Raw genomic sequence first — 23,364 nt, 5'->3', positions numbered from 1 at the left:
GTCATTAACATAACATAATAAAATTAAAAAAAAGAAGTTGCCCTTTCCCTCTTCCCTGCACCTCGCTGGCATAATCAACGGAACTATCGCTTTTACTCCCCCTTTCCACCTAGAACTGGGCAGAAAGGGGAGTAAGGGAGCCCCCGTTCTCTCAACAAACTTTTCTTGCGCACTTGACAATGTACGGCATACTGTGTTCAGAAAAATAAAACCCGGCCTCGCCCCTCGAGAGTGTGGTGATGCGGGGGGTGGTGACAGATACGGACACCAGCAGTCACCAGGCGGGACGACGACGGGCTCTAACTGAAGTTAAGGACCAGTGGGGACACAAAGGGGGAACTGACTGGCTTGATCCGCGCATGTGTGGGAAACGCCTTCACAGGAGAGGCCACTTCGGAAAGTTTCTGGCGGGGGTCGGGGACTCAAGAGGGAACCGCGGGGGAACCGCAAGCTTTGGGGGCAGCAAAGAAGTTCTCGCGACCGAGGAGAATGAGCGGGGCGCCAGGAGCAAAGTGCGCAGGGGCCAGGCCTCGGGAGGCAACTTTGTTGAGGATCTTCTGGCTGTAAAAACTGGTCACGCGGCCCAGCGAACCCACTTGGGGAACCAAGGCTGCTTCGGTAATGCCCCCGGGGGGCTGGGGACCAGTCGGGCTCTTAGGGCCGCAGGGCCCGCGCGCCGGGCGCCCGGGCTAGAGCTGGGGCCGGGAGGGCGGCTGACGCCCCTTCCGGGGCGCCGAGCGCGCGCGGGCCAGGCGGGCCCCGGGGGTCGCGGGCGCCGCCGCACCCTGCGGGGCCGGGAGCCCCGGGGCGGGCGCGTCCGCGGACCGGCGGGCGGCCGCCAGCGCCGCAGCAGTTGTTCCCGACATGCTCCTCTCGGGGGAGGATTTCAAACCCTAGGCCACAAGCTCGCCTCCCTCGCCCCGGCCGGCCCCAGCAACAGGCGGTGGCGCGCGTATCATTGGCTGGGCGGCGCGTCGGCGTGTGTTGATTGGCCGCCGTGCCTCCCGGCCCTGCTTCGGCCCTCGTCGCCACCTCCATTTTGTCGGTAGAGGCGGAAGGAGGAGGTCGGGTCGGGACGCCGAGGTGGTCAGCAGCTAGCTCATCGGTGCCCGTGGGCTTTGTTCGTTCCGTGCCTCGTCTCTCCCTGGAAGGGGAGGGGGGCTTCGACGCCGAGCAGGAGCCGCCGCCGCCGCCGCCGTCCGAGCTTGAAGTCGGTGAGTGGCGGCGGCGCCGCGGGTGCGGCCATATTGGCGGCCGCGCTCCCCATTGTTGGAAGGAGGCGAGGGGAGGCGAGATCCGGAAACCGGGTCGGGCGTGGGCGGCCGGGGGGCACCCGGGCCCCGGGCCCCGGCCGGGCTCGAGAACGGTGAGCCGCTCGGAAGCCAGGCCCCGTCGGAAGCCCCGAACTTTCTGGGCTCGCGCGGTGGAGGACTCCAGGGCTGTTAAAACAAGTCTGCAAGGCCCTTACCCTTCCGAAAAGAAGGCGGCTTATTTGTTTGGTAAACCGATTTCTTGGGATAGTAAATGAAACCTGGAATGTTTAATCCTCTCTCAAAGGAGGCATTTTTGGGTATATTTTAGATGGAAAATCGGCTTAGGTTATGGCCTGTGAAAACTTTTAAGATGCGGAGGAGTCGAGAGTAACTAAAGGAGACACTTTTCATGACGTAGACGTGTTGGGAGAGGAGGCTTTTTGAAAAAGGATATGTAATGTGTCGCAAGTTTGGAAACTTCGAGTAAGATTTTTAAAACGTGGTCTCCTTAGGAAACTCATTTTAAGTGTCTCTTGGCATGGCTGTGAAAGCTGTGCTTCCCTGGTTTGAACATTTTGGGGACAAAATCTGCGTGAAATTCTGAAAACCTCCCCCGGGAAAAAGGTAACTCGTTGTGGCACTTGCAAACCCCCGTCCCCCAGTTCCCCAGCTCCCGGATCGCAAGGCTGAGAAGAGTTCTTAAATGATGACAGTTACAAGATTATTTTCTGTCTTCGTTCAGGAAGTAGCCATTCTAAACTATTTCTGTAGTAAATATATATAAATGATCGCTTTTCCCCGTTTTTTTAAAATTTTATTTTAATTGAAGTAATGAAATAATCTTCACTTTTCTAGCTAGGACTTCTCTCAAACTTGTGTGCTGAGGAGACTCAGATGTTGGCCTCAGCTCCTAGGCTGAACTCAGCAGATCGGCCCATGAAAACTTCTGTTTTGAGACAAAGGAAAGGATCCGGCAGAAAGCAACATCTATTATCCTGGGCTTGGCGGCAAGGAAGGGGACAGGTAGTGGAAATCCTGCAATCCGAAAAGCAGACTGAAAGGTATAAAATTCATGTTATGGGGCAAACATCCTAAACTAATTGTTTTTATTTTTAAGGTGATTATTCAAATTTGCAGATAAGCGTTTTAAAGAAGGTAATAAAGGTTGTGCATAGAATTGTGAACGTACAGTGAAGTTAAAGCAGTTGAATAGCAGTTTTGAGTCTTTTCAAAAACGATTCTGGAGTTACAAGTTGGGGCTGCAGAACCTTCTTAAAGTTTTGAACTTTTCTTACTGGTTTTTTCCTCAGTATTTCACTCCCACTTACTTATAGGTGACAAAGAAGCTGAAGATGGGTGGCGGAGAGAGGTATAACATTCCAGCCCCTCAATCAAGAAACGTTAGTAAGAACCAGCAACAGCTTAACAGACAGAAGACCAAGGATCAGAATTCCCAAATGAAGATTGTTCATAAGAAAAAAGAAAGAGGACATACTTATACCTCATCAGCAGCTGCACGGCAGGCCATGCAAAATGGGGGGAAGAACAAAAATTTTTCAAATAGTCAAAACTGGAACTCTAGCTTATCAAGTCCTAGCTTACTTTTTAAGTCTCAAACTAATCAGAACTACGCTGGAGCCAAGTTTAGTGAGCCACCATCACCAAGTGTTCTTCCTAAACCACCAAGCCACTGGGTTCCAGTTTCCTTTAATCCTTCTGATAAGGAAATAATGACATTTCAACTTAAAACCTTACTTAAAGTACAGGTATAAAATAAGATAAAATACTAATGTTTAAATTTAGTTATATTTAAGGGTAGTTGTCCATTGTTCCAGACCAAATTCACTAGGGTATTAATCTGTAAAACTGCTAATTAATGTAGAAAATATAGACTTCATCTTTACCTGTTTTACATGTTGTGTGCACTGTGTTGTAATGATAGTATCAGTGCAACTTAAAATTAACTAAATTATTGGTAATTGTACTTGATATCGTGTTCTCAATGGAGTAACTCTTAAATGAAACCTGTCAAGTTTAGATTTGGGGAATGGTAATCAGCTTTTCCTATTTGTTGGGCAAAAGTACTAATTTAAGAATATCATTCATGGATCAGATTTACTTGTTGAAAGCTAGTCAATCTGATTATAAGCATCCAGTTAAAAGACATACAGGGATTGAAAAGTAGTTGAATATTTGACAGTTTAAAGCCCTAGAACCACCCAAACCAGTAATAATGCCAACAACCTGATGCACTGCCAAAAAGAAAATGTGAATTTTTCTTAGAGAACGGTTGCATTTTAGTAAACTGTGTGCTGGTGAATGTGGAAAGGGCACGAGGGGCTATCTCATTTAGAAGGAGACCATATACCCCAATGGCCGTTTTCTTTCATGCAGTGGGTATCCGCCAACTAAAGCACCAAAACCATTTTTTACAGAGACAGTATTTGGTGGTCACTGAGTAGCTTTCAAAATACATTTTTGTATTACAGCACTGCATAAGCTATTCTGACAGTGATCTGGTCTCAAATCATTCCCCGCAAAGCTTGCTTAAAAGTGGGGAGCTATATAATGTGAAAGTTTTAAGTACCTAGGAAAGAGCCATGTAAATATATGTAATAAACTTGTAGCATATGTAAAGTTTTGTTGGCATTTATCCTACAAAAATAGAATATTTTAGTATGAATTTGCTGAATGTAAGACCATGGACTCTGCTTTTATACTATGGCCTGATTTTAAAGGTCCAAAATAATTTGTTTTTAAAGTTTGCCCTTGTGCTAAAGTGCCAGTGTATGTATAATTGATCTGGTTGTAAACTATATTTCAAAGTAAATCCTAGTGTAATAAGTTTATATAACTGTAAAGGTTTTAAGCTGCTAAAACACTTCCTATTTTTAAGAGATGTGAAATGCAGTATGGGACTGTTTTAATTTTTCTTCCTTAAGCCCAAAGATTAACTATTAAAGGGTCCCTCCAACCTTAAAGATTCATTTTGGCTTTCAATAACTTTTGTAATCTATAACGAATATAGTGTACGTCAGTATATATATTTTTTGTTACTAGTCAAAGTGCAACCCAGGGGACCGTTTATGCAAAAGATGTAATTTCTTGCATAATACCTTGTTGATACCATGTTTTACCTAAGTATAACAGCTAACCCAACAGTAAATTGCAAATGTGTGTGGGCGAGTCAATTTAAAGTTTCTGATTATAAGTGCCCTATTCTAATTTGGCAGCTTTTTGACATTTTAAAGCAGAATGGCCAAGTTGTATTTCTCCAAGTAAACTTAGATGAGGTAATAATATTGCTCAAGTCAAATAATGCTATCCTAAATTCAAGTTTACATAGTACTTAATGTACACATGTGAATTTCAAGCATGAAATTAAAATAAAATTGCTTCTTCCCCCCCAGTGGCTTATTTGTATTTTATAAAAAACTTATGACTATCTTATTCTTAGAATGCGCATACTTAACCCAACTGAAAAATGGAAGGACTGTTGGTTTTTACGAGGCAACCAATGTGCCTGATAAGAGACATTCTATCATGATCCCCCCCACCCCCAGCAGGTTTAACAGTAAAAGGCCACAGAATACTTTGGAAACTAAGCTTCTGATTCATTATCAAGTCAAATAAAGCAGGTTTAATTACCTGCCTCTCCTCCCTTTTTCTACATTCTAAGGTGACTGAGGTTTATAGAAAACAAAAGAATTCCTCAAATTGACAAGAACCCTTGATTGATGTTTGTATGTTATATATAAAAGCATAATTTCCACCAGGGGGCTTTGGGGGGAAAAAACGTGTAACAAGAACCACACCTGCTAAGACGTTCCAACTTGTTCAATAGGTGGTGAACCCCAAGGCAAGGCCATTACATTATCATGCAAACCATAGGAAATAATTTGGAGGAAACCAAAATTTGAGTCTTTTCCCTGTCCTATTCCCAGTGTAAGGTCTATGAACAGTGCCAAGGACTGTTAAATTCTTTTCTGTAACTGCACTGGAATTTCACTGGATTTAAGTTTGCAGCCCATGTGTGTTAGTTTTGGACTGACACAATATATATTAGGTTTTTGGTTTGGGATTGACTCAAGTGATAAAAGTGTTCAGACTTGAGGATGGGAGTACAAAAAGCTAACTAACCATAAAGTTTTCAATACCTAGGGATAACCTAAAGAAAAGGTCAACCATCAGATCAACATCTCATTCCTTGGAGAGGTACTAATAGTTTTGGTTAGCCTACAGGAATTTCCCAAACTATTGTACTTGTGAGAACCAAAGTTATTAGAGAACCTAAGGTGAAGTCAAAGCGTGAGTCTTCAGTGTTAGAATTTTAATTTGTCATTATCTTTCTGATGGCAGTGTATAGTATGATGGAATCTGGGTCCATGACCTATCCTAGATTTAATTTCTGGTTAAGTTCTGTTCTTCCCAAAAGCAAGCACAAGGTGGAAAAAAAACTGAAGGGTTTTGGTTTTCTAGTTTCTTTAATTGCATTCTCATTGGCAATTCACTGTAAAACAGGAGGGAGAGTACATCTCAAAAGCCTCTTAACACAAATGAGGAAAGCCTACCCAGCCACAAACATGGAAGGCAGAGCTAAACTAAGGGAAGAAAAACAAAACAAAAAAAAAAAACAAATTTTTTGGCTCCTAGACCAAGTTTATTTCACTCTAGCATTCAAAGAGGTGGGATCTACAAAAAACTAGACACAAAGGCCTTTTTTTCACTTCTTTACAAACTACTCTGTCAGTTATCAATGAAAGGAATTTTTACATGCCTTGCTTTTTATTCCAAATAAGAGTCCCGACTTCAATAGGGTGAAACAAGTGTTAGGGATACATAGAAACAGAATGCAATAAACATAACCAACACTGTTGGAGGAGAGGGGCAGAGGAAAAAAACCCGAGAGAAGGAAACTTTTCTATAGCAACTACTTCCATCTTACAGATGTCAATAGTTGAATGAAAATAGGCTGCTTACTTCATTTATCAATGAAAACGTTTACTCCTAAAAAGCTCTGACCTTCTGGCAGAAATGCGGTTAAGATTATTCCTCAGCTTTCACTGCGCTGTCTTAAATCATAGCCTCCCTTTTTCAAAGTATCTCAGGATTTTGTAAACCATATGGCCAAAAAGCAATACAAGGAGATTGAAATTTGGAAAGCCAGGATGGAGAGCCTGAGTCACAATAGCTGTGAGATCTCGTGTTCTATTTATCCTCTTTTTCATCCAGAAAGATTACAAACAATTTTTGGTATTAAATTTTTCATAAATCTATTAAATCTTCCTTCGTCGTGAACTCTATAGTCCATTATATTACTTTTGTTATAAAAAATTTCCCATTTGATTAAAAAAAAAAAAGGCACAAAACAGTAAACAGGAACCACCAAATGAAAAAAACCATGAACTCTAACCTGCATCTGCCACTTATTTGCTGTTGATCTTAGGCAGGTTTGAAAAAAATTTTTTAATCAAACGGGGGTAAAAATGCCTCCATTTCGTATCTCCCATAGTTATGTGTATTCTGCAATATTTTCAACATTTTTAACAAAGGCTTAAACACTTCCGTACTTTTAGATGAATAACTTTACACGAAAAGCTTAAAATATGTGGCAGAAATAGGACAAAAATCAAGTGTGAGTGATGGAAGAGTCAACGTATAGATAAACTTCATATCCTAATAAGGAACTAAGGAATCCAAAACATTTTCGTGATACTATAAAAGTTATTTATTCACTATACACAGAACATGTCCCCTATAAAATGTACATGTAAATCACTAAAAAGTATAATCTGGTGAACATTTTCTCAATTACAGAACATACTAAATCAGTTGGGATAACAGCTCTCTGTCTGCCTCAAAATAATCTAATTATAGCACCCAGAGTCTCCTTTATATCTAATGCAAAGTTAAATACTTATTTTGGGGATTATTTCCTAATATGTGTTTGAGGAGGCAGAGTTAACAATTTAATATAACTCTAGTATATTACAGTCACTGCACAATAAATCAGTTTATTACAGATTAAAACATTTTTTCATTATTTGTATTAATGGGATGCAAACAGAAATACTGGATACTTTTAAATGGCAGATAATCACAAAATTATCTTTGATAGTATTCTGGGTTTTATAATTACATTAAGATATGAATGGTGTAAAACAGTTACGAATACACCTCAAAACAATGAGGCCATACTGTAATGATTCACTAGATTGTGCTCAGTAGACATTAAGTAAGTGAATTTTCTCCCCAATTACCCAGTAAAATTTTTGCCCACAGTAAGGGCTCAGTAAATAAATGTTTGCTGAATATACTGACTTAGGACAGAGGTGAGACAAGATGGACCCTCTTAGCTAGATGTCAAGTATTATAACTGGAATTTACCTGGGAAAGAGAACATAAGGAAGATGTAAACTGCACATGGCATACAAGTAAATAAACTTAGATGCCAACAAAGCAAATCATTAAGCAGAAAAACACTGGCACTGGAATAAACAAAGGCAAGATTTGCCAATAGCAAAAATGGAACTGACTTTAAGAGACAACCAAGAAAAAGTTTATATTGGACCATGCCTTTTCTCACCCACTTCCGTTTGAGACAGACCAAGAGAGGCACTGTAAGAGACTATGGCTGTCTTCCTTGATATTCAGACATCCTAGTTTCCATTCATTTATTATGGACCTGTTACCCATGAATCAATATAAACCTATTCAGATTTAGGGATTAGTTTCCACAAGTACAAAGTTGAATTTCCTTTTATTTGTCCTAAAATGCTTACTTTCAAACTTGAAGGGACTTCAATTATTCCATGTAGTTTCGATAACATTCTTTTATCTTTTCAGACCAGAGTCAAAATATTCGTACAGTATTCATACTGCAGCACCTTCCACCCACCCTTTGGTCGCTTGAACTGCCCTTCTTTGGTTCTTTTTCCGCTTTCTCAGATCTTTCTTGAAGTGTAGTAAGCAGAACTGTACTGGGTATTCCAGCTGCAGTTTGGTCTTAAATAAAAGAAGGATGTTTGTCAGTTTGGTTTTCTTTATTCTTCTCTGTGGTATACAGGATTTTGTTAGTTGAACTGGATGTAGCAGCTTACTGGGCCAAATTTTCAAGAAAATAGTACAATAGTTCCCAGGTCTTTTCCCCGGGTTGTAAACTTAACAGCTCATACTCTATGTAGCACCTTTCCTTTCTCACTGAAGCATTATCTGTCATTTTTCTTCTTGCTTACTTGGCTTCAAAACAAAACAAAACAAAATGCAGAGATCTTAAGTAAAAATAGAGGTGAAGTGTCAGTCCTCACTTGAGTCTTCATATGATCTACTCTAATATTGACAACAGTGCCAGACACACAGTAGATACTCCGTAATTGTGAACTATGCAGCCCAAAATTAAAGCACTGTATAAGGATCCTCATCAAGTATGAGCAGGATCCTATCGATCACGGGTTCAACTATCATTTAGTTCTTTTGAAGCTGTTGGGTATGTCACTTTAGAAGTAACCTATAAAGTTCTCAAGGAAACAGGGTGAGTCATATTAAGTGACATAAATAAAAATGAAGTCATCAGGCCTTCTGTTTCTACACAAAGACTGAGAACAATTTCAATGGGCTATCTCCTCAATCTACTTTCCTCAAATTATAGTCCATTAAAAGAAAAAAATCAATAAGGACCAGGCCTGGGCTCAAAACTTAGATCTGCCTTTTATAGCCTTTTCTTTGTATCTCAATTTCCTTTTCTGTGATATGGGGTAAACCAAAGTATCTTTCTCCTAGGGTTTTGTGAAAAGTAAATGAGTTAACACATCAAGTTTTAGGACTGTGTCTGGCACATCATAAATACTCAGGAAGTATTAGCTATAATTGTTGTCATTATAAAGTGGCTAGAATGCAAACCATAAAATACCTAAACCAGTTCCCCAAAGTGGTTATCACTTAGTGTATTAACTGCTCACTGACATTCAATGCAAAAGTATTTTAAATCAAGCCATAAATATAAGGCCCAATGCATCTTGTTTAGGACAGGAAGAGCAGAATTACTGGTCCATCCAATAATGAAAATATAAATTTACAATTAGCTGACTCAAATTTCATTCTAATACTTATCTTAATACTACCAATAATCTCTATGTTATTTAACCCAAGGGGCTTAATAAGCAATCATGAAACAACTCTGACATTACATAAGGAATTTTTAAGTAGTATATAAAAGATGTACCTTTCTGGCAAGTTCTATCGCTTCCAAAGAAAAGTTAGTTGTGCCTAGTGCAACACTGATTAAAAATATTCCTAAATCTACAAAGAATTGTTTCCATTGTTATTTTAGAATCTCATTCAAAACTATAATAATTCCAGTTAATCATTATTTCCTTCATTTTGTTTTTATTATAGCATGTTTGCTTAATTTACAGCAAGCAGAAAATAAGCTGGGTCTTGTTTTGATCCAAACATTGATGTTTTAAAGGTTGTACACAATATTTGTTAAAAAGAACATATAAAAATACCTTTTTAGAAGCTTCTATAAGAAAGAAAATACAAAGTTTAACCCCACAACTTTCCTCTTTGCTAGAACTGCAAACTACTGCTACAGTTTTAAATAGACTTTTTGTTGTTTAAACTATACATCCAGGAAAATCTAAAAAATTAAAGAAACGTGCATATAAATGATTGCATAGCAGAACATGAACATTAACTGCAAACAGTAAAGAAATGAAAGTTAGAAATACTATCAAATATACAAAGGTTCTAGAATCAATCCTTTAAACACATTCCACAAACAGTATTTAAAAACCATCTTTTTGTTCTTTACAGGCAAGGCCTACTAAAACCAAAATTGAAAAAAAGTAATCCTCTAAAAGGAATCGTTTCCCCACAATATTTCTTACTTATACCTGCAAGCAAGCAATCTAAAAATTTTAAAGATGCTAGCTTTTATTCTGAAATGAGATTGGACGTTTCCCTTTTATTGCTCCCCCCAAACGATCTCTCAGAGAAATGCTAGGAATTATAAATGGTTAGGGTCTTGTTTTCTTTTTTAGTTAGGTACTGCCAGGTACTATACATTGATAATCAAACTCAGAGATGTGACTCTTAATTAATCTTTTTCCAAAATATTTTAAATTTCATGGCACCACAGAATCACCTAGAATGGGAGTGTTCTCTTTCAACTTGCCTCACGTGAAATAAGCTGAGGTGTGAAGAACAAGCCTCCTTCATAAAGTGGTAGGCAAATTTTGATACAAATGCACAGACCGAGTGCTACAAGCATCAAAATTCAGTTCTTTTACACTATGCATATGCATAAACAAAATCTACTTTGAAACAATTTACTTGCTGCTTTTTAACAGCAGTAAGAAAACTAAGCAATATGACCAACAATGCTCCTTAAAGTTGAGAGTAACTACATGAGAGCATTTTTTTCCCCCCTTAAAATTATTTCTGCCATCATTGACCTGCTCAAATTTTAAGGTGAGATCTTCTGATGTTTATATGTTCCAAATCTTCAAAGAAACCAGAAAAAAGCAGTGAAGGCTCCATGTTTCAGTCAAAAACTCAATCTTCCCCCAAATCCTACTTAACCCAGCTGGCATCATTCCCCAAGACAGTGGGGTTAACAAAAGAACTATTCCACGCTCTGTTATAAATTAACTATTATCACGGGCCTAGACATCTTAACAAGACAAAAAGGTCCACCCTGAACCTAAATGTGTCTGATCAGTCAGTGTTGTACTGTGGCTACAACTTCACTTTTGTATCATTCTATCTTATTAGCAAGCTACATTTCTAGTTAACAGTTCTACCAAATATGGATATGAAAGTTTATTTTTAATAAGACAATGTTGCAAATTATGGTCAACCAACATCTTTTCACCAATACTTCAAGCATAAAAAATGAGAATCTTTACAAAAATATACAGAGACACCACAAATTGGTAGCTGCCCATAACATTAAACAAACTGGACTCTTAAGAGTGGCTTCTCAACAGCATATCATTTTAATTATAACCATTTGCCTGGTACAGGGAAAACTGACAAGTGTTTTTTAAGCATCATTGCAACATTGTATTCCTGATAATTTAAGTAAACCAAACTATGAGTAAATGAATGATACATGCCTAAAAATATCAAGGTTTATACTATCAGTGGCCACTGGACTTAGGACTAGTCCAAGACCTTGATCTAGATTTTGACCTAGACCTAGATTGTGATCTTGACTGAGATTTGGATCTAGGTGGTTCTTTTTTCCTTGATTCCTTTTCATATCTTGAGCCAGACTTATAATGTGTTTTGGAATCTGTTTTAGAGGTGCCTCTAGTTTTGGTGTGAGATGCAGACCTAGAACGTGATTTAGCCTTCATTTCTTTCTTGGGCTGGGACTTGGACCGTGATCTTGAATTGGATTTAGATCTTGAAAAAGATCGATTTCGGTGTTTGAATCTTTCAAAACAGAGGAGAAATACAATTAGAGTAAAAATTAGATTCTATATTAATCAAATTTGTTATTTTTAGAGCAAAAGTTCACTCTGAAATTGAAAAACGTTTAAGTCTTTTTCAAAGCAAAATTATTTACCTATCATTGTCGGAATGGCTTCTGCTACGCCGTGGTCTTCCAGCCGGTCTACTGCTAAAAAGTACATCAGAAAGAGCAAACAGTGACAAATGTCTATTTACAGTCTTCTAAAGTTTCTAATTAAAAAAAGTGAGCCATAATGCTTTTTAAATGAAGCACTAAAGTATTTTTAGTTTCAATGAAGCATACAACGTATGTAATTAAAGTGTACAAAAAGATTAAAAAAATTAAAAGCTAACAAACATAAATCTTTTCTGACAGATTACTGTACTACACATCACACTTACTTTCTAGGACTATAAGATCTTCTATAGTTGTAATCAAAGGACCGGCTTCTTGATCTTCTTCTTTCATAACTCCGGCTTCTAGAACGTCTGTATCTGTCATAATCATCATAGCGTGAAGAGCTGTATACATTCCTCCCCTCCTTGGCTTTCATTTGATTTGGAGCTAATGAAATACATAGAACAGAAATATTTAGAAACATTAAAACCTATTTTAAGTCTTCAAATTATAGGAAAAATTTCTGTATTCTCTTCCCTTATACCCCCAAATTGTGTCAAGGTGACTAAATCTTGGAAAAGGTATTTGTTTTTGAGGATGTCTATGAGAATACCGTTTTATGTTAAAAATGATACTCTCAATTATCTTCCCAAATATTTTTTTCAGAGACCTTTTCACCGTCTAGCTTGTTGTCCAAAAATAAGCCAACTACTTCAACATTAAGAAAATTTACTACATTAAAATTTCCAAATTAAAATATGAATGAACCATATGCTAACTTGGAATTATTCTGCTTGGTTTTCATTTTTTAGGAACACAATTAACAATGACAAAACACTGGTAGCCTACGAACAATGTTTTAGTATCAAAATGCAGTGATATATGGTTATACAGGTCTGAGAGATCACAACAAAAGTAGAAAAGAGCACTTATTGGATGCCTTAGACATACCAGCATCCCTGGACAGTCCTCAATTCCTGTTATCTCATTCGATTCTATGAAGCAGATACTGGAAGTGTGTGTGTTTATATAAATACCACAGCAAATATCCAAGAACCCATCACCCAACCCAAGAACCAGAGAATTACTGGTAGCTAGTGTCTACCTCTATGCTCCTCCTCTCTTCAGCAGCTATTTTCACCTCTATCTTTTAGTATCTTGCCTAAGGTAACAAAATGGTTGAGCCCAAATTCAAACCCAGGTCTACCTGACTCCAAAGCTTGTACTCCTGCCTCATTAGCGGCTAACACCTGGTGCTTGCCTGCATAATAAAAACCACAGACTAATATAAAACCGATTCTAGGTTTCACCCATAATCCTTCTCAGTTTAATTCTATCTGTTCATTTCCACAGCCAAGCATCCAAATACCCAATTATACCTTGAAGATCTCTGTATGAAAAGAAATGGCTGAAAAGACCCCCATACTTTCCAAATTATTTCCCTTTTCATTTCACCCCCAGTATATTAAACATGTCACAGCAGATAGTATCGAACCACTTTCTTAAAAAGTCCAACACATTTCAGGCATTCTAATCTTCACGTTCTACGTTTTTGCAAAGCATGTGAGATACTCTATCTTTTCAAAAACTCTTTTTAGATTTTGGACAAATTGCAAATACTTCCAAAAAGAGGTATCAAAGCACTGTTTAAAAATGACATACATATACATATATTAAGCATAAGGGTACTTACTCTTCCGATCCCCCTGTGCAAACTGTATTTCAATTTGGCGTCCACAAATCCATTTTCTGTCCAAATTATGTAAAGCGTCTTCGGCATCACGGACATCCTCAAATGTGCTAAATGTTAAGGGGCTTGGGAAGTTTTGCATACTTTGATAATGAATGAACATTCAGTTGGTAAGTCTGGAACAATCCAGTCTCTCAGTATTATTCTAGAAAATCATCCAGACCTCACTTACTTAGGTTGGTTGATTCAGCTATAGACACTTCACAGCATTAAATCACTTGTGATTTCCTCAGCATACATTTGAAAACACATGTGATTACATATTATAAAGTTATTAAAATAAGATCTGTTATAGCTGAACTACCAAGTAATCCTATCAAAAAATTTTCCTGAGTTTTAAGTTTTACAAAACAAAAAAGAAAAACATGTCAGTTCTATGTTGTATACTAAAACAAAAATTTCTTAAAATAAAACCAAAACTGTTTCTCATATTTTTGTTTCAAAGGAAAAAAAGAAAATGCCAATAGTTCTTGTGTAAGCAAGCAGAATATACCTTACCTTACAAGAGATAAAGCATTAACTTCAAATTTATTTTGCTGTTTTTCTCCGATATATCTAACACTTTTATTTTATGTAGTTGTCTTCCTTTTACCATACGGGGAAGACTGGTATGCTATCCACTTGAGGATATCAAGATAGAATCAAGCAATAAATACTGAAGATATCACTATACCAAAAGCGTATTACACCCATGCACAGACTATAAAAGCATGCGGTCAAGAAATAACAGACCATTTCTAAATATTCCTGGACTGGAAAGCCCTATCCTAATACTAAACATTCAGCTCCCTGCAAAGAAGTGGGTCTGGGACTCGTTTCCAACTTGAGAATTTCAAGATAACATTTATAAACCTGACAAAGGAACTGCTGGTACTGGTTTTTGATTGGAGAGGCTGTTGCCTTGCCTGCCCTCTTCCTTCACGGTCAGTGTAATACTATGAGAACTCTTGGCTTTACAAAGTTACTCTGCCCAAATTTAGCTCCTTTCCTAAATCCACCATTCTGATGGAAGCCAAGCAAATATTCAGAGCAGTGTTTGACATAAAAGTTTTGGAAAGGGGACTGGGTTAAGTCTGGGTGTAGATTTTCATTCTATCCTAAAAATCACTCTTCTAACTTGTCCATTTATATTTCTCAAATTTGAGAGACAAGAGTGCCGATCTTGAGCTGATTAAACAACACCCCTGAAGAGACACACTCCATTTAAGACTGATACTACTGTTTATTCCAGATATTAAAAGGTCTGCCTCACCAGATTTCCTATTTTTTGTTTTGAAAGGAATTAGGGACCACAGCAAGCTCCTAGCTCTCTCTTCCTGAAGCTATTATATGTATGTTAATGAAAGACAGGTTTCCCCAAGTCCTAAATCATGGGGCTTTCAACATGAAAAGGCCAAGGCTGATAGGGAGTTTAGAACCTTGAGTGCTATAAACTGAATACCCCTCAAGGGTAATGTAGTTGGGCTCTAAAATATTAAAGAAAAAGTTCACTTAATGGGTATACTACTTACTATGCCAAGAGGCAAAATATAATTTACTTTTTAGAGGATTAAAACTAAAAGGTATAAAAACTATTGAGATTAACTCATTCTCTGGATCTACCCTCAAAAACAGAATCCTGGGCTGGATGAACCATGGCAAAGTTCTATACATGTCAAGAGAAGGCTAATTGGGAACAGGGTCAAATATCACTCAGATGCTAGTTATGGAGAAGTTTGTACTCGGGATCTTTGCAAAATCCTGAGACCTACTTCTTTTTAACTATTTTAAGACCATAGAAAGACTATATATATATAAGAAGTATAGATCGCCTTTAGATGACGACTCTCTTCTGGCCCAACTATCACATACTCTTGAGTCAAACTACTGTTGATCTTGATTCCCAGGCCACCCCAAACCAGTAAAATCAGGTCAACATTGTAAGCCAGAAAGCATCGTTTTTTTTTTTTTTTTAAACCAAGCCATCTATTGCTCTTATCCTCTCTGTAACAGAGCTTTGCAACCAATTCCCCCAACTGTCCTTGATAACTAGCTTTGCTGAAGTAGCAGCTTTCAACATTCTCCCTAAGTCTCACTAGGACCCCTGCTAAGTTTCAAGAGACCCACTGAATTTAAGCAGTAACAATTTTTCCTAGGCCGACGCCAACAGCCCAAACCTTTGCTGTCTCACTGAAGATGTCACCTCAAACTCTGGGTCACGAAATGACTTCCCGTAGATCCTGATTAGGTACCCATACAAGGGATAAGGCCTTCTGCAATCCACTCAGGGCAAACTAATGGTATGTGCTAAAGCAGTGCAGGACCAGCAGGCTTCACAGAGCTAAGTTTAGAAGTCTGGAATATGTGTGTGGCCACCCCCCCACCACAGCCACTTTAAAATCTATAAACAGGTAGTATCTCCAGTGGATTTGACCTTACAAGACCACCAGAGTTGTTCCTAAGTAGTTCCCAGTGCTAGCACCTGTCCCCACTTTAAGCAAGGCTCTGTGGAGTCAGCTTGACCCCAGAACCTCATGCTACTCCAAAGAGCACTGCCTACTATCTATGGGATCTGACCATCTGGTCCAAAACAGAAATATGCTGAGTTTAAGCTTAACAACATTATATCCTGGTACACTTTAACTTGACAAGCTAAGAGAGAGTGCATTTATACAAGACCACAATCACAACATCAAAGGCCCACATAAATTAAGTTACAGGTTTTGTCACTAGACCAAACCAGAATAGTTTTGAAAATTAACTGCTTACAAAACATTAAAAAAAAACAAAAAGGAAAATAGTTATTCTGTAGGATACATCAGGTATGACTCCTTTAATCTTGGCCATCATTCAACTTCATCTTGACCTTTAACTCTTTAAGTGCTTGTCAGAAGGACTTGTCATGAGATGCTTGGCCAAATATGACAGATGGCTTTATCTTTAACTTTGAAAAACAACCTTTTCCCCCTTTTGTAGATAAAGCGAGGCTTTGTCTCCCATTAGGCTTGTCCTTCTTCCAGCTTTTCTTTATTTTTTCTTTTCCCAAACTCTCCCTTCTCTTCAAGCCTGATCCTTAAGAGGTCTTTGGCTTGTCTACTTGCCTTAAGTGTTGAACTCTACTCTAAAGGTTCTTTCATGCTTTCTCTTTGGGGTCGCCATAACTGTACAGCTTTACATTCTCTGAGGTAACAACAGAGGACAGCAAATTAGGGGACAATATTAAAGAAGTTTACCTCATTGTTATACAATTTGTTTTTGATCAAGTGATTCAAATTAACAGACAATACCAAACTTTAATTGCTAAGCACAAGAACATATTAACTTTTAATTTGACTTACATTAAAAGTGGTAGCAACCAGAGTGTATTCAAATTTAAATCACATTTTATAATCAACTGATTTGAGTTTCAGCAGCATGAATGGGAATTGAAATATTTTACTATTTTTGGATTAACTTTAAGAAATAGTTAAGAGCAATGTGTGAGTCAGAATTAATTTTCAAAAATTTGAAGACATTAAACATTTATTAGAGGACAAAAGTAAACTACTTTTTAGATGTTACCTCTTACATAAACTTGAATTTCAAACTTCAACACCCCTCACTAATCAGCCATCTGAAGAAAGGATATTGAACATAAGCAAATCCTCTTGGACGGCGTGTGTAGAAATCAAGTGGAACATACACATCAACTATAGGACCATAACGACCAAATTCTCTTCGTAAATCTTCGGACCTAAAACATCATAAAAAGACCCCCAATTTTTATGTTCACTTCTTTTAAAATAATTTCTTTGTAAGAAATAGGTATCTTTCTGAAATCTATCAATTAATGAAAGGGACTGTGTATCCCCCGGTGACCTGAAACAGACAAGCTTTCTAAATCTCAACATCAAGAGCCAACTGTAAGAACATACGAAAAATATGCCGGCAATCTATCTTTTTGAAAAAGGAATGCTAAGATCCAAGATTTCTGGGAGATAATGCAGTTTGTAATAAAAATCTATTACTATTTTACATTAACAACAGGAAAAGACATCTAAGGAAACTTGGTCATAAATTTATCTATTGTTTCTAACCACATCTTTAATTTTTCATAAAAGGCATGGTATCATTAGGTTCCACAGAATAAGTATTACTAATGTTTTGCTTTTATAGTATCAAACCAAGATTAGTACTCTGAAAAATACCTAGCACTTTCATCCTAAAATTTTAGCGACAGGGTTTGACACTTAGTAGGAGGTAGATAAAGGTTTGAAAAATAGAAGTCACAAATATATGTAACTCCTTAAATAATAAAAAGTCAAAATGACAAGGGAAAAATTTTCTAGATGTTTACTTTCCTACTTATAGTTAGGACGGAAAAATGTAAATAACACAAGGCTACAAAAATACAATTTGACTTTTGGGGGGTTAGAGTGATTGTGAAACGTAACGTCTCTCCTAGTGATACGATCTCTTCCAAAAAATTCTGACGGCAACTACAAGCAATTAAGGCAATTGGTGAGAACAAAGGCAGGTCTGGATTAATCAATTTAGCTTATCAACATCCAAATGGTAGAGAATTCCTAAACCTCACTTCTGAAAGGGTTACCAGTTATTTCCGGGAAATGGGAAGAACTAGTTCGCACCGTCTAACTGGAATAATTTTATCTTTCAATTTTCGACATTCCCTCTCTCCAAACATCTCCAACATTTTATTTTTATTATCATTTATTTGACAGAGAGAGACACAGCGAGAGAGGGAACACAATCAGGGGGAATGGGAGAGGGAGAAGCAGGCTTCCCGCGGGGCAGGGAGCCCGATCCCAGGATCCTGGGATCATGACCTGAGCAGAAGGCAGACGCTTAACGACTGAGCCACCCAGGCGCCCCAAACATCTCCCAACATTTTAAAAATCAGAACTATAACACGACAAAAAAAGGGTTGCGAATGTTTTGCCATACATGCCCCTCCCCCGATCCCGTTATTTCCCAATTTTTTAACTACCAAAACCAAAAAAAATCTCGGGGCCGAGGGGGCGTGTACCCCAAAGAACGTGAACTTCAAATCAATGGGGAGCGGATGTTCGGCCGCGGCGGGGGCTGGGCTTGCCGAGAGGAAGCGGGGAGGAAGGGGCTCCGAAGTGCGGAGGGGGAGGGGGGCCGAAACCCCGCCACGCGGCCCGCGTTCCCCCGCGCAAGGACCAGGGGAGCCGCCCTCGCTCCCACGCGGCGGTTGAGCCGGCGGCGCGGCCTAGCTGGGGCCCGAAAGCCCGCGCGGGACCCGCCATCTTCGCCTTCCCCTCCCCCGGCCCAGCGCGCCGCCGCCGCCGCCGCCACACGGGTCCTCCCCAAGCGCTTGCGGCCTCCCCGGGTAGGCCTGGAGTCCCTCCTCTGTACACACCTGGTATCGTCGGCCACGTTCCTTACGAACAGAGATGTGTTGGGGGGGCGCAGGTAGCGGGACATGACGGCGACGTGAGTCTCGGCAGGGGTACTAACGGGCTCAGAAACCGTCCGTGGATCCGGCGGCGGATCCTCAGACACTCAGCCAGAGGGCTCCGCTACGAAACCGCCTCTTCTCGCGAGACTTCACTCCCGCCTCCACCCCCCTCCTACCTGGGCTCAACGCCGGGACCGGCAACGGTTATTTCCCGCGAGATTACAGGGCGTGCGCCTGCGCAGGCGGGCTGCTGGGCTACGTGCCGCAGCCTCGGTCTCATTCATTGGCTTCTTGCGCGGCCTCTTCCCCCTCCCCCAAGCCCGCTCTTTCTTTCTTTAGTGCTTTATTTTCCCGCCCTTTTCTGCCTTGCACCGGTTTTCCCCTACCTCCCCCTCCAAGACAGGAAGCAGACGTTTTAACCCCTACGCTAAAATTTACAGTTATTGCTAACCAGAGTTTTAAACATTAGAAATCTGAGAGACCGCCGTATGATTTCCTGTCTCGTCCAACTTATGCCCTGGCTTTTATTAGATCGCTGACTAGCAAGGGAAGAATTTTACATCCTCTCGTATTGGGTGTGAAAGGGAAGGAGGCATGAGTCCTTGCGGAGGGGTGGGCCTGCCTCCCCAGGGCTTTCTGCACGTCGTGGAAGCACTCCCGGAGGACCCGTGCCGGGGCTGCCCGTGCTCACACCCTTCTCGGTCATTTTCTCCACCAGTCCATCCTATTCCTCCTGATTAAAGGCCACTCTCAACCTTTTGATTGGAACCCAGACCTCACATCTTAGTCTCCATAGTCATCCACAGGTATTCTTTGTTGCTAACGGTCCTTCCAACTTTTGGGTCTCAGAACCTCTTAACTCTCTTACAAATTATGGAAGACGCCAAAGAGTTCTGCTTATGTGGGTTATAGCTGTTAATATTTGGTGAACTAGAATTTAAAATGAAGAAAGTTTTAGGTCGTAATAACACACAAGCACACATTCCACTATCCTTAATCACACATCATGTAGCCTCTGGGAAGCTCCACTCTGTATTTGGGAGAGACTGCTCATGAAAAAGGCAAATCATGTTTACTGTAATTTTGACCCCTTGAAAGGGTCCTAGGGACCCTTACCAGACCACAGATTAAGAATCGTTCCGTGCTCTATCAGATTCAACTTTTGGGAGATGAGGGATCACCTATTAAAATGTCTCTGGCATGTAGCACAATGCCAAGCAGATAGCAGGGACTCAAGTACTGTTTAATTAAATGAGCTTTTATTTTACAAAAGGCCATAAAAGCAGTATTTTTGCATCAGTCAGCATCCAAAGCAATTACATGACTTGACATGGGTGGTGATGGCAGAGCTATTGTTTTTCTATATTTATGTTTTCCAAGAAGCTTTGGACACTATTAAAACATTTATTCATTACCCATTATGTGTCAGACATTGTGCTAGATGCTGGAAATTCAGTGATGAAAAACATGGAACTTAGGTTTTCATAGAAAATAAGCAAATAACGGAAGTAATTGCAGATTTGTGATATAAGACAGTAGTGTAAAAGTTAAAAAAAAATTTTTTTTTTTTAAACAGAAGGTTGTGTAGGTTGTGTAGGAAGGTCTTGCTGAGCACTCCCCCCTCTTGAGTTAGACATTTTTTAGTACCTGGAAAACAGCCTTCTGTAGATTACCTTAAGAGATGAGGGAAATTTACACAGGTGGTACTCCAACCACTCAGTTTAGTATGTGTAAAGGTTTATAAACAGAGTCTACCCTCAATGTTAATAGGATTGGCTACATAATCTCTGGGGCCCAGTGCAGAATGAAAAATTTCAAAAATTATGAAGATGGCAGTAGCAGAGCACTAAGCCAAATGCAGGGTTGTTTGGAGTGTGGTGCCCCGTGTAACCCGCACAGGTGGCATGCCCATGAAGTCTGTTCTAGATGTTAGCAATTACTGTTATTACTCATAATGATTGAGAAATAATAGGAACAAGGGACGCACAAATATTTACTAACTGGAATTGCTTTCTGCTTCACATACCAAATGCCCCTTTGATTTCTTGTGCTTGAGGATCCCAGAGCCTTGAAAAAGATGATATTGGGAAAAGTAGAAACAGCAAGCATCTTTTGGCCAGCTGGAGCTTGAGTTGGGCAGTTGACCAAACTATAGATGTGCTGCAGGTGGGGGAGAAGAAAGCTACACCGAGGAACTGTGGAAGTACAACACTCCCTCATCAAAGTGCTGCCTGGTGTGGTTAAGAGTGCCACATTTCACTCTGAGCACAATACCAGGGCTGGTAATTTTTCCCAAGGCCAAATGTTAATCTCTGAAAACGGTCTGTTGGTACTGCACCTCTTGGAGAAATTATGTTTCATTGGCATTTATGTCAGAAAACGACTTGCCTTGGATAGTATTCTCAGAAACACGCAAATAAGACCAAAATGTAAAATAAACAACTATGAATTTCCTTGATCCTGAAACAGCTTTTTTTAAAAATTTATGCGCCGTAGCACAGACATCATGCCTGAGTGAGTTGTGCTACTTGCTAGAGGGAGACTCACTGGTGCAAATTCTGTGTGTTAAAACCTTGGAATTCTGAGCCTGTCTCCCTAAGCAGAACCAAAACCTTGAGCCATATATCAAGATTAATTTTACTGGTACAACCGTTCAGTTCAGGCAATTGTCACAGACAGTACTCAGCACTGGGTCTCTGTCTCCATGGGCAAACAATTAGGAGCATGCTTTTTAAATTTATTTAATAAGACATTCCTGATGTTTCCTATAAGGCTTTTCACTAATGAGTAGGCAACAGGCCAAGTTCCCTGGACTGAGGAGGACACAGCTTAGACATTTCCTTACTTGTGTGTTGGAAACTTTGCAGCACAAACATAATACACTATCAATTTACTTGAGTTGAGGTTCTTTTAACCTCTGGCTTTCACTAGTTCTTCTCTGTGGGTGAATTCACTGTGAATACACGCATTTGTTCATTATATTCCTTAGATGATCTATTAGCATGTAGATTGCTACCTTGAATTTGCTTAAGGTAAAATCACTTGTTCTATCTTGGCCTCATTTTAATGTCTTAAAATAACATTTTCCTTACTTATCAATGTCCAGTGTTTATTTTTTTAAAATTTCAGAAATAAAACTGTAAAGGAAACAAATATCACCTGCGATCCTACCACTCAGGACTAATTACTATTTTTTTTTAAGATTTTATTTATTTATTTGACAGAGAGAGAAACAGTGAGAGAGGGAACACAAGCAGGGGGAGTGGGAGAGGAAGAAGCAGGCTTACCGTGGAGCGGGGAGTCGGACTCGGGGCTTGATCCTCGGACCCTGAGATCATGACCTGAGCCAAAGGCAGATGCTTAACGACTGAGCCACGCAGGCACCCCAGGACTAATTACTATTAAACCTTTATGCATTTCTATGCATTTATGTAGTTGTTAAAACTGGAGTCATACCGTATATACAGTTTTATAATGTGTTTTTTTCCCCACCAAATATTTTATAAAGAATATCTTCCGGGGCGCCTGGGTGGCTCAGCGGTTAAGCGTCTGCCTTCGGCTCAGGTCATGATCCCAGGGTCCTGGGATTGAGCCCTGCATCAGGCTCCCTGCTCAGTGGGAAGCCTCTTTCTCCCTCTCCCACTTCCCCTGCTTGTGTTCCCTCTCTCGCTGTGTCTCTCTCTGTCAAATAAATAAAATCTTAAAAAAAAAAAAGAATATCTTCCCTGGCCATTAGTTTTAGTAAATATAGTTGTTTTTTTTTTTAAGATTTATTTGTCAGAGAGAGAGAGCTTGCAAGCAAGCAGGGGGCGGGGCAGAGGGGGAGGGAGAGGGAGAGAATCTCAAGGAGACTCCGCACTGAGTATCACTGAGCTGTAGTCAGGCACTCTTTGAAACACATGAAGTAAGCAAACACAGTCAACTTGCCTGGGCCATGGGATGCCAGACGTTTGGTCAAACATTACTCTGGTTGTGTCTGTGAAAGTATTTTTGGACGATCCCATCCAACATTTGAATTGGTAGACTGAGTAAAACAGATTATCCTCCCTAATGTGGGTGGGCTTTCATCCACTCAGTGGAAGACTGAATAGAACAAAAAGTTGGATAAGAGGGAATTTTGCCTGCCTGTCTGATTGAGCTAGGACATTGGTCTTCTGCTCTGAGACTGGAACTTACACCATTGGCTCTCATAGGTCTCCAGTTTACTAACTGCAGATTTTGAAACTTCTCAGCCTCCACAATCAGGTGAGTCAATTTGTTATAATAAATCTCTTTATATGAATGAATACATGAATGAATGGATAAATACACATGCACACGTTCTATTGGTTCTATTTCTCTGGAGTACCCTGACTAACACATATGGCTGTACTATAATTTGTTT

At 39.7% G+C, this 23,364-nt stretch overlaps 2 protein-coding genes across 12 annotated transcripts; one reads left to right on the top strand and one right to left on the bottom strand.

Annotated features, from left to right (window-relative positions):
* Positions 1-1,006: 1,006 nt before the first annotated feature.
* PNRC2 (proline rich nuclear receptor coactivator 2) lies at positions 1,007-4,662 on the top strand. 4 transcript variants are annotated; one of them, XM_064589761.1, is made up of 3 exons: positions 1,007-1,214; positions 2,109-2,314; positions 2,564-4,662. In XM_064589761.1, exon 3 carries the CDS (start codon positions 2,606-2,608, stop codon positions 3,023-3,025), a length of 420 nt encoding a protein of 139 aa, XP_064445831.1. In that variant the 5' UTR covers positions 1,007-1,214; positions 2,109-2,314; positions 2,564-2,605; the 3' UTR covers positions 3,026-4,662. The 4 variants fall into 4 exon arrangements, with proteins under 4 accessions (XP_064445831.1, XP_054369044.1, XP_045754403.1 ...); XM_054513069.2 differs by having other exon boundaries at positions 1,009-1,214; positions 2,113-2,314; positions 2,588-4,662; XM_045898447.3 differs by having other exon boundaries at positions 1,009-1,214; positions 2,588-4,662.
* A 3,334-nt stretch (positions 4,663-7,996) lies between these two features.
* On the bottom strand, positions 7,997-19,146 carry SRSF10 (serine and arginine rich splicing factor 10). 8 transcript variants are annotated; one of them, XM_064589757.1, is made up of 7 exons: positions 18,942-19,141; positions 17,187-17,291; positions 13,523-13,626; positions 12,114-12,276; positions 11,827-11,880; positions 11,592-11,693; positions 7,997-8,258 (listed from the first exon to the last, which is right to left on the bottom strand). In XM_064589757.1, exons 1-7 carry the CDS (start codon positions 19,004-19,006, stop codon positions 8,198-8,200), a joined length of 654 nt encoding a protein of 217 aa, XP_064445827.1. In that variant the 5' UTR covers positions 19,007-19,141; the 3' UTR covers positions 7,997-8,197. The 8 variants fall into 8 exon arrangements, with proteins under 8 accessions (XP_064445827.1, XP_045754401.1, XP_045754400.1 ...); XM_045898445.3 differs by lacking the exon at positions 11,592-11,693 and having other exon boundaries at positions 11,827-11,877; positions 18,942-19,140; XM_045898444.3 differs by lacking the exon at positions 11,592-11,693 and having other exon boundaries at positions 18,942-19,137.
* Between the last annotated feature and the right edge of the window lie 4,218 nt (positions 19,147-23,364).

This window comes from Mirounga angustirostris, unplaced genomic scaffold (genome assembly GCF_029215605.1).
Source record: "Mirounga angustirostris isolate CCGP_5_RB_7025 unplaced genomic scaffold, mMirAng1.0.hap1 SCAF_4, whole genome shotgun sequence".
Lineage (NCBI taxonomy): Eukaryota > Metazoa > Chordata > Mammalia > Carnivora > Phocidae > Mirounga > Mirounga angustirostris.
The sequence above is the reverse complement of the archived record's forward strand: the minus strand, read 5'-3'. Positions and strand labels throughout refer to the sequence as shown.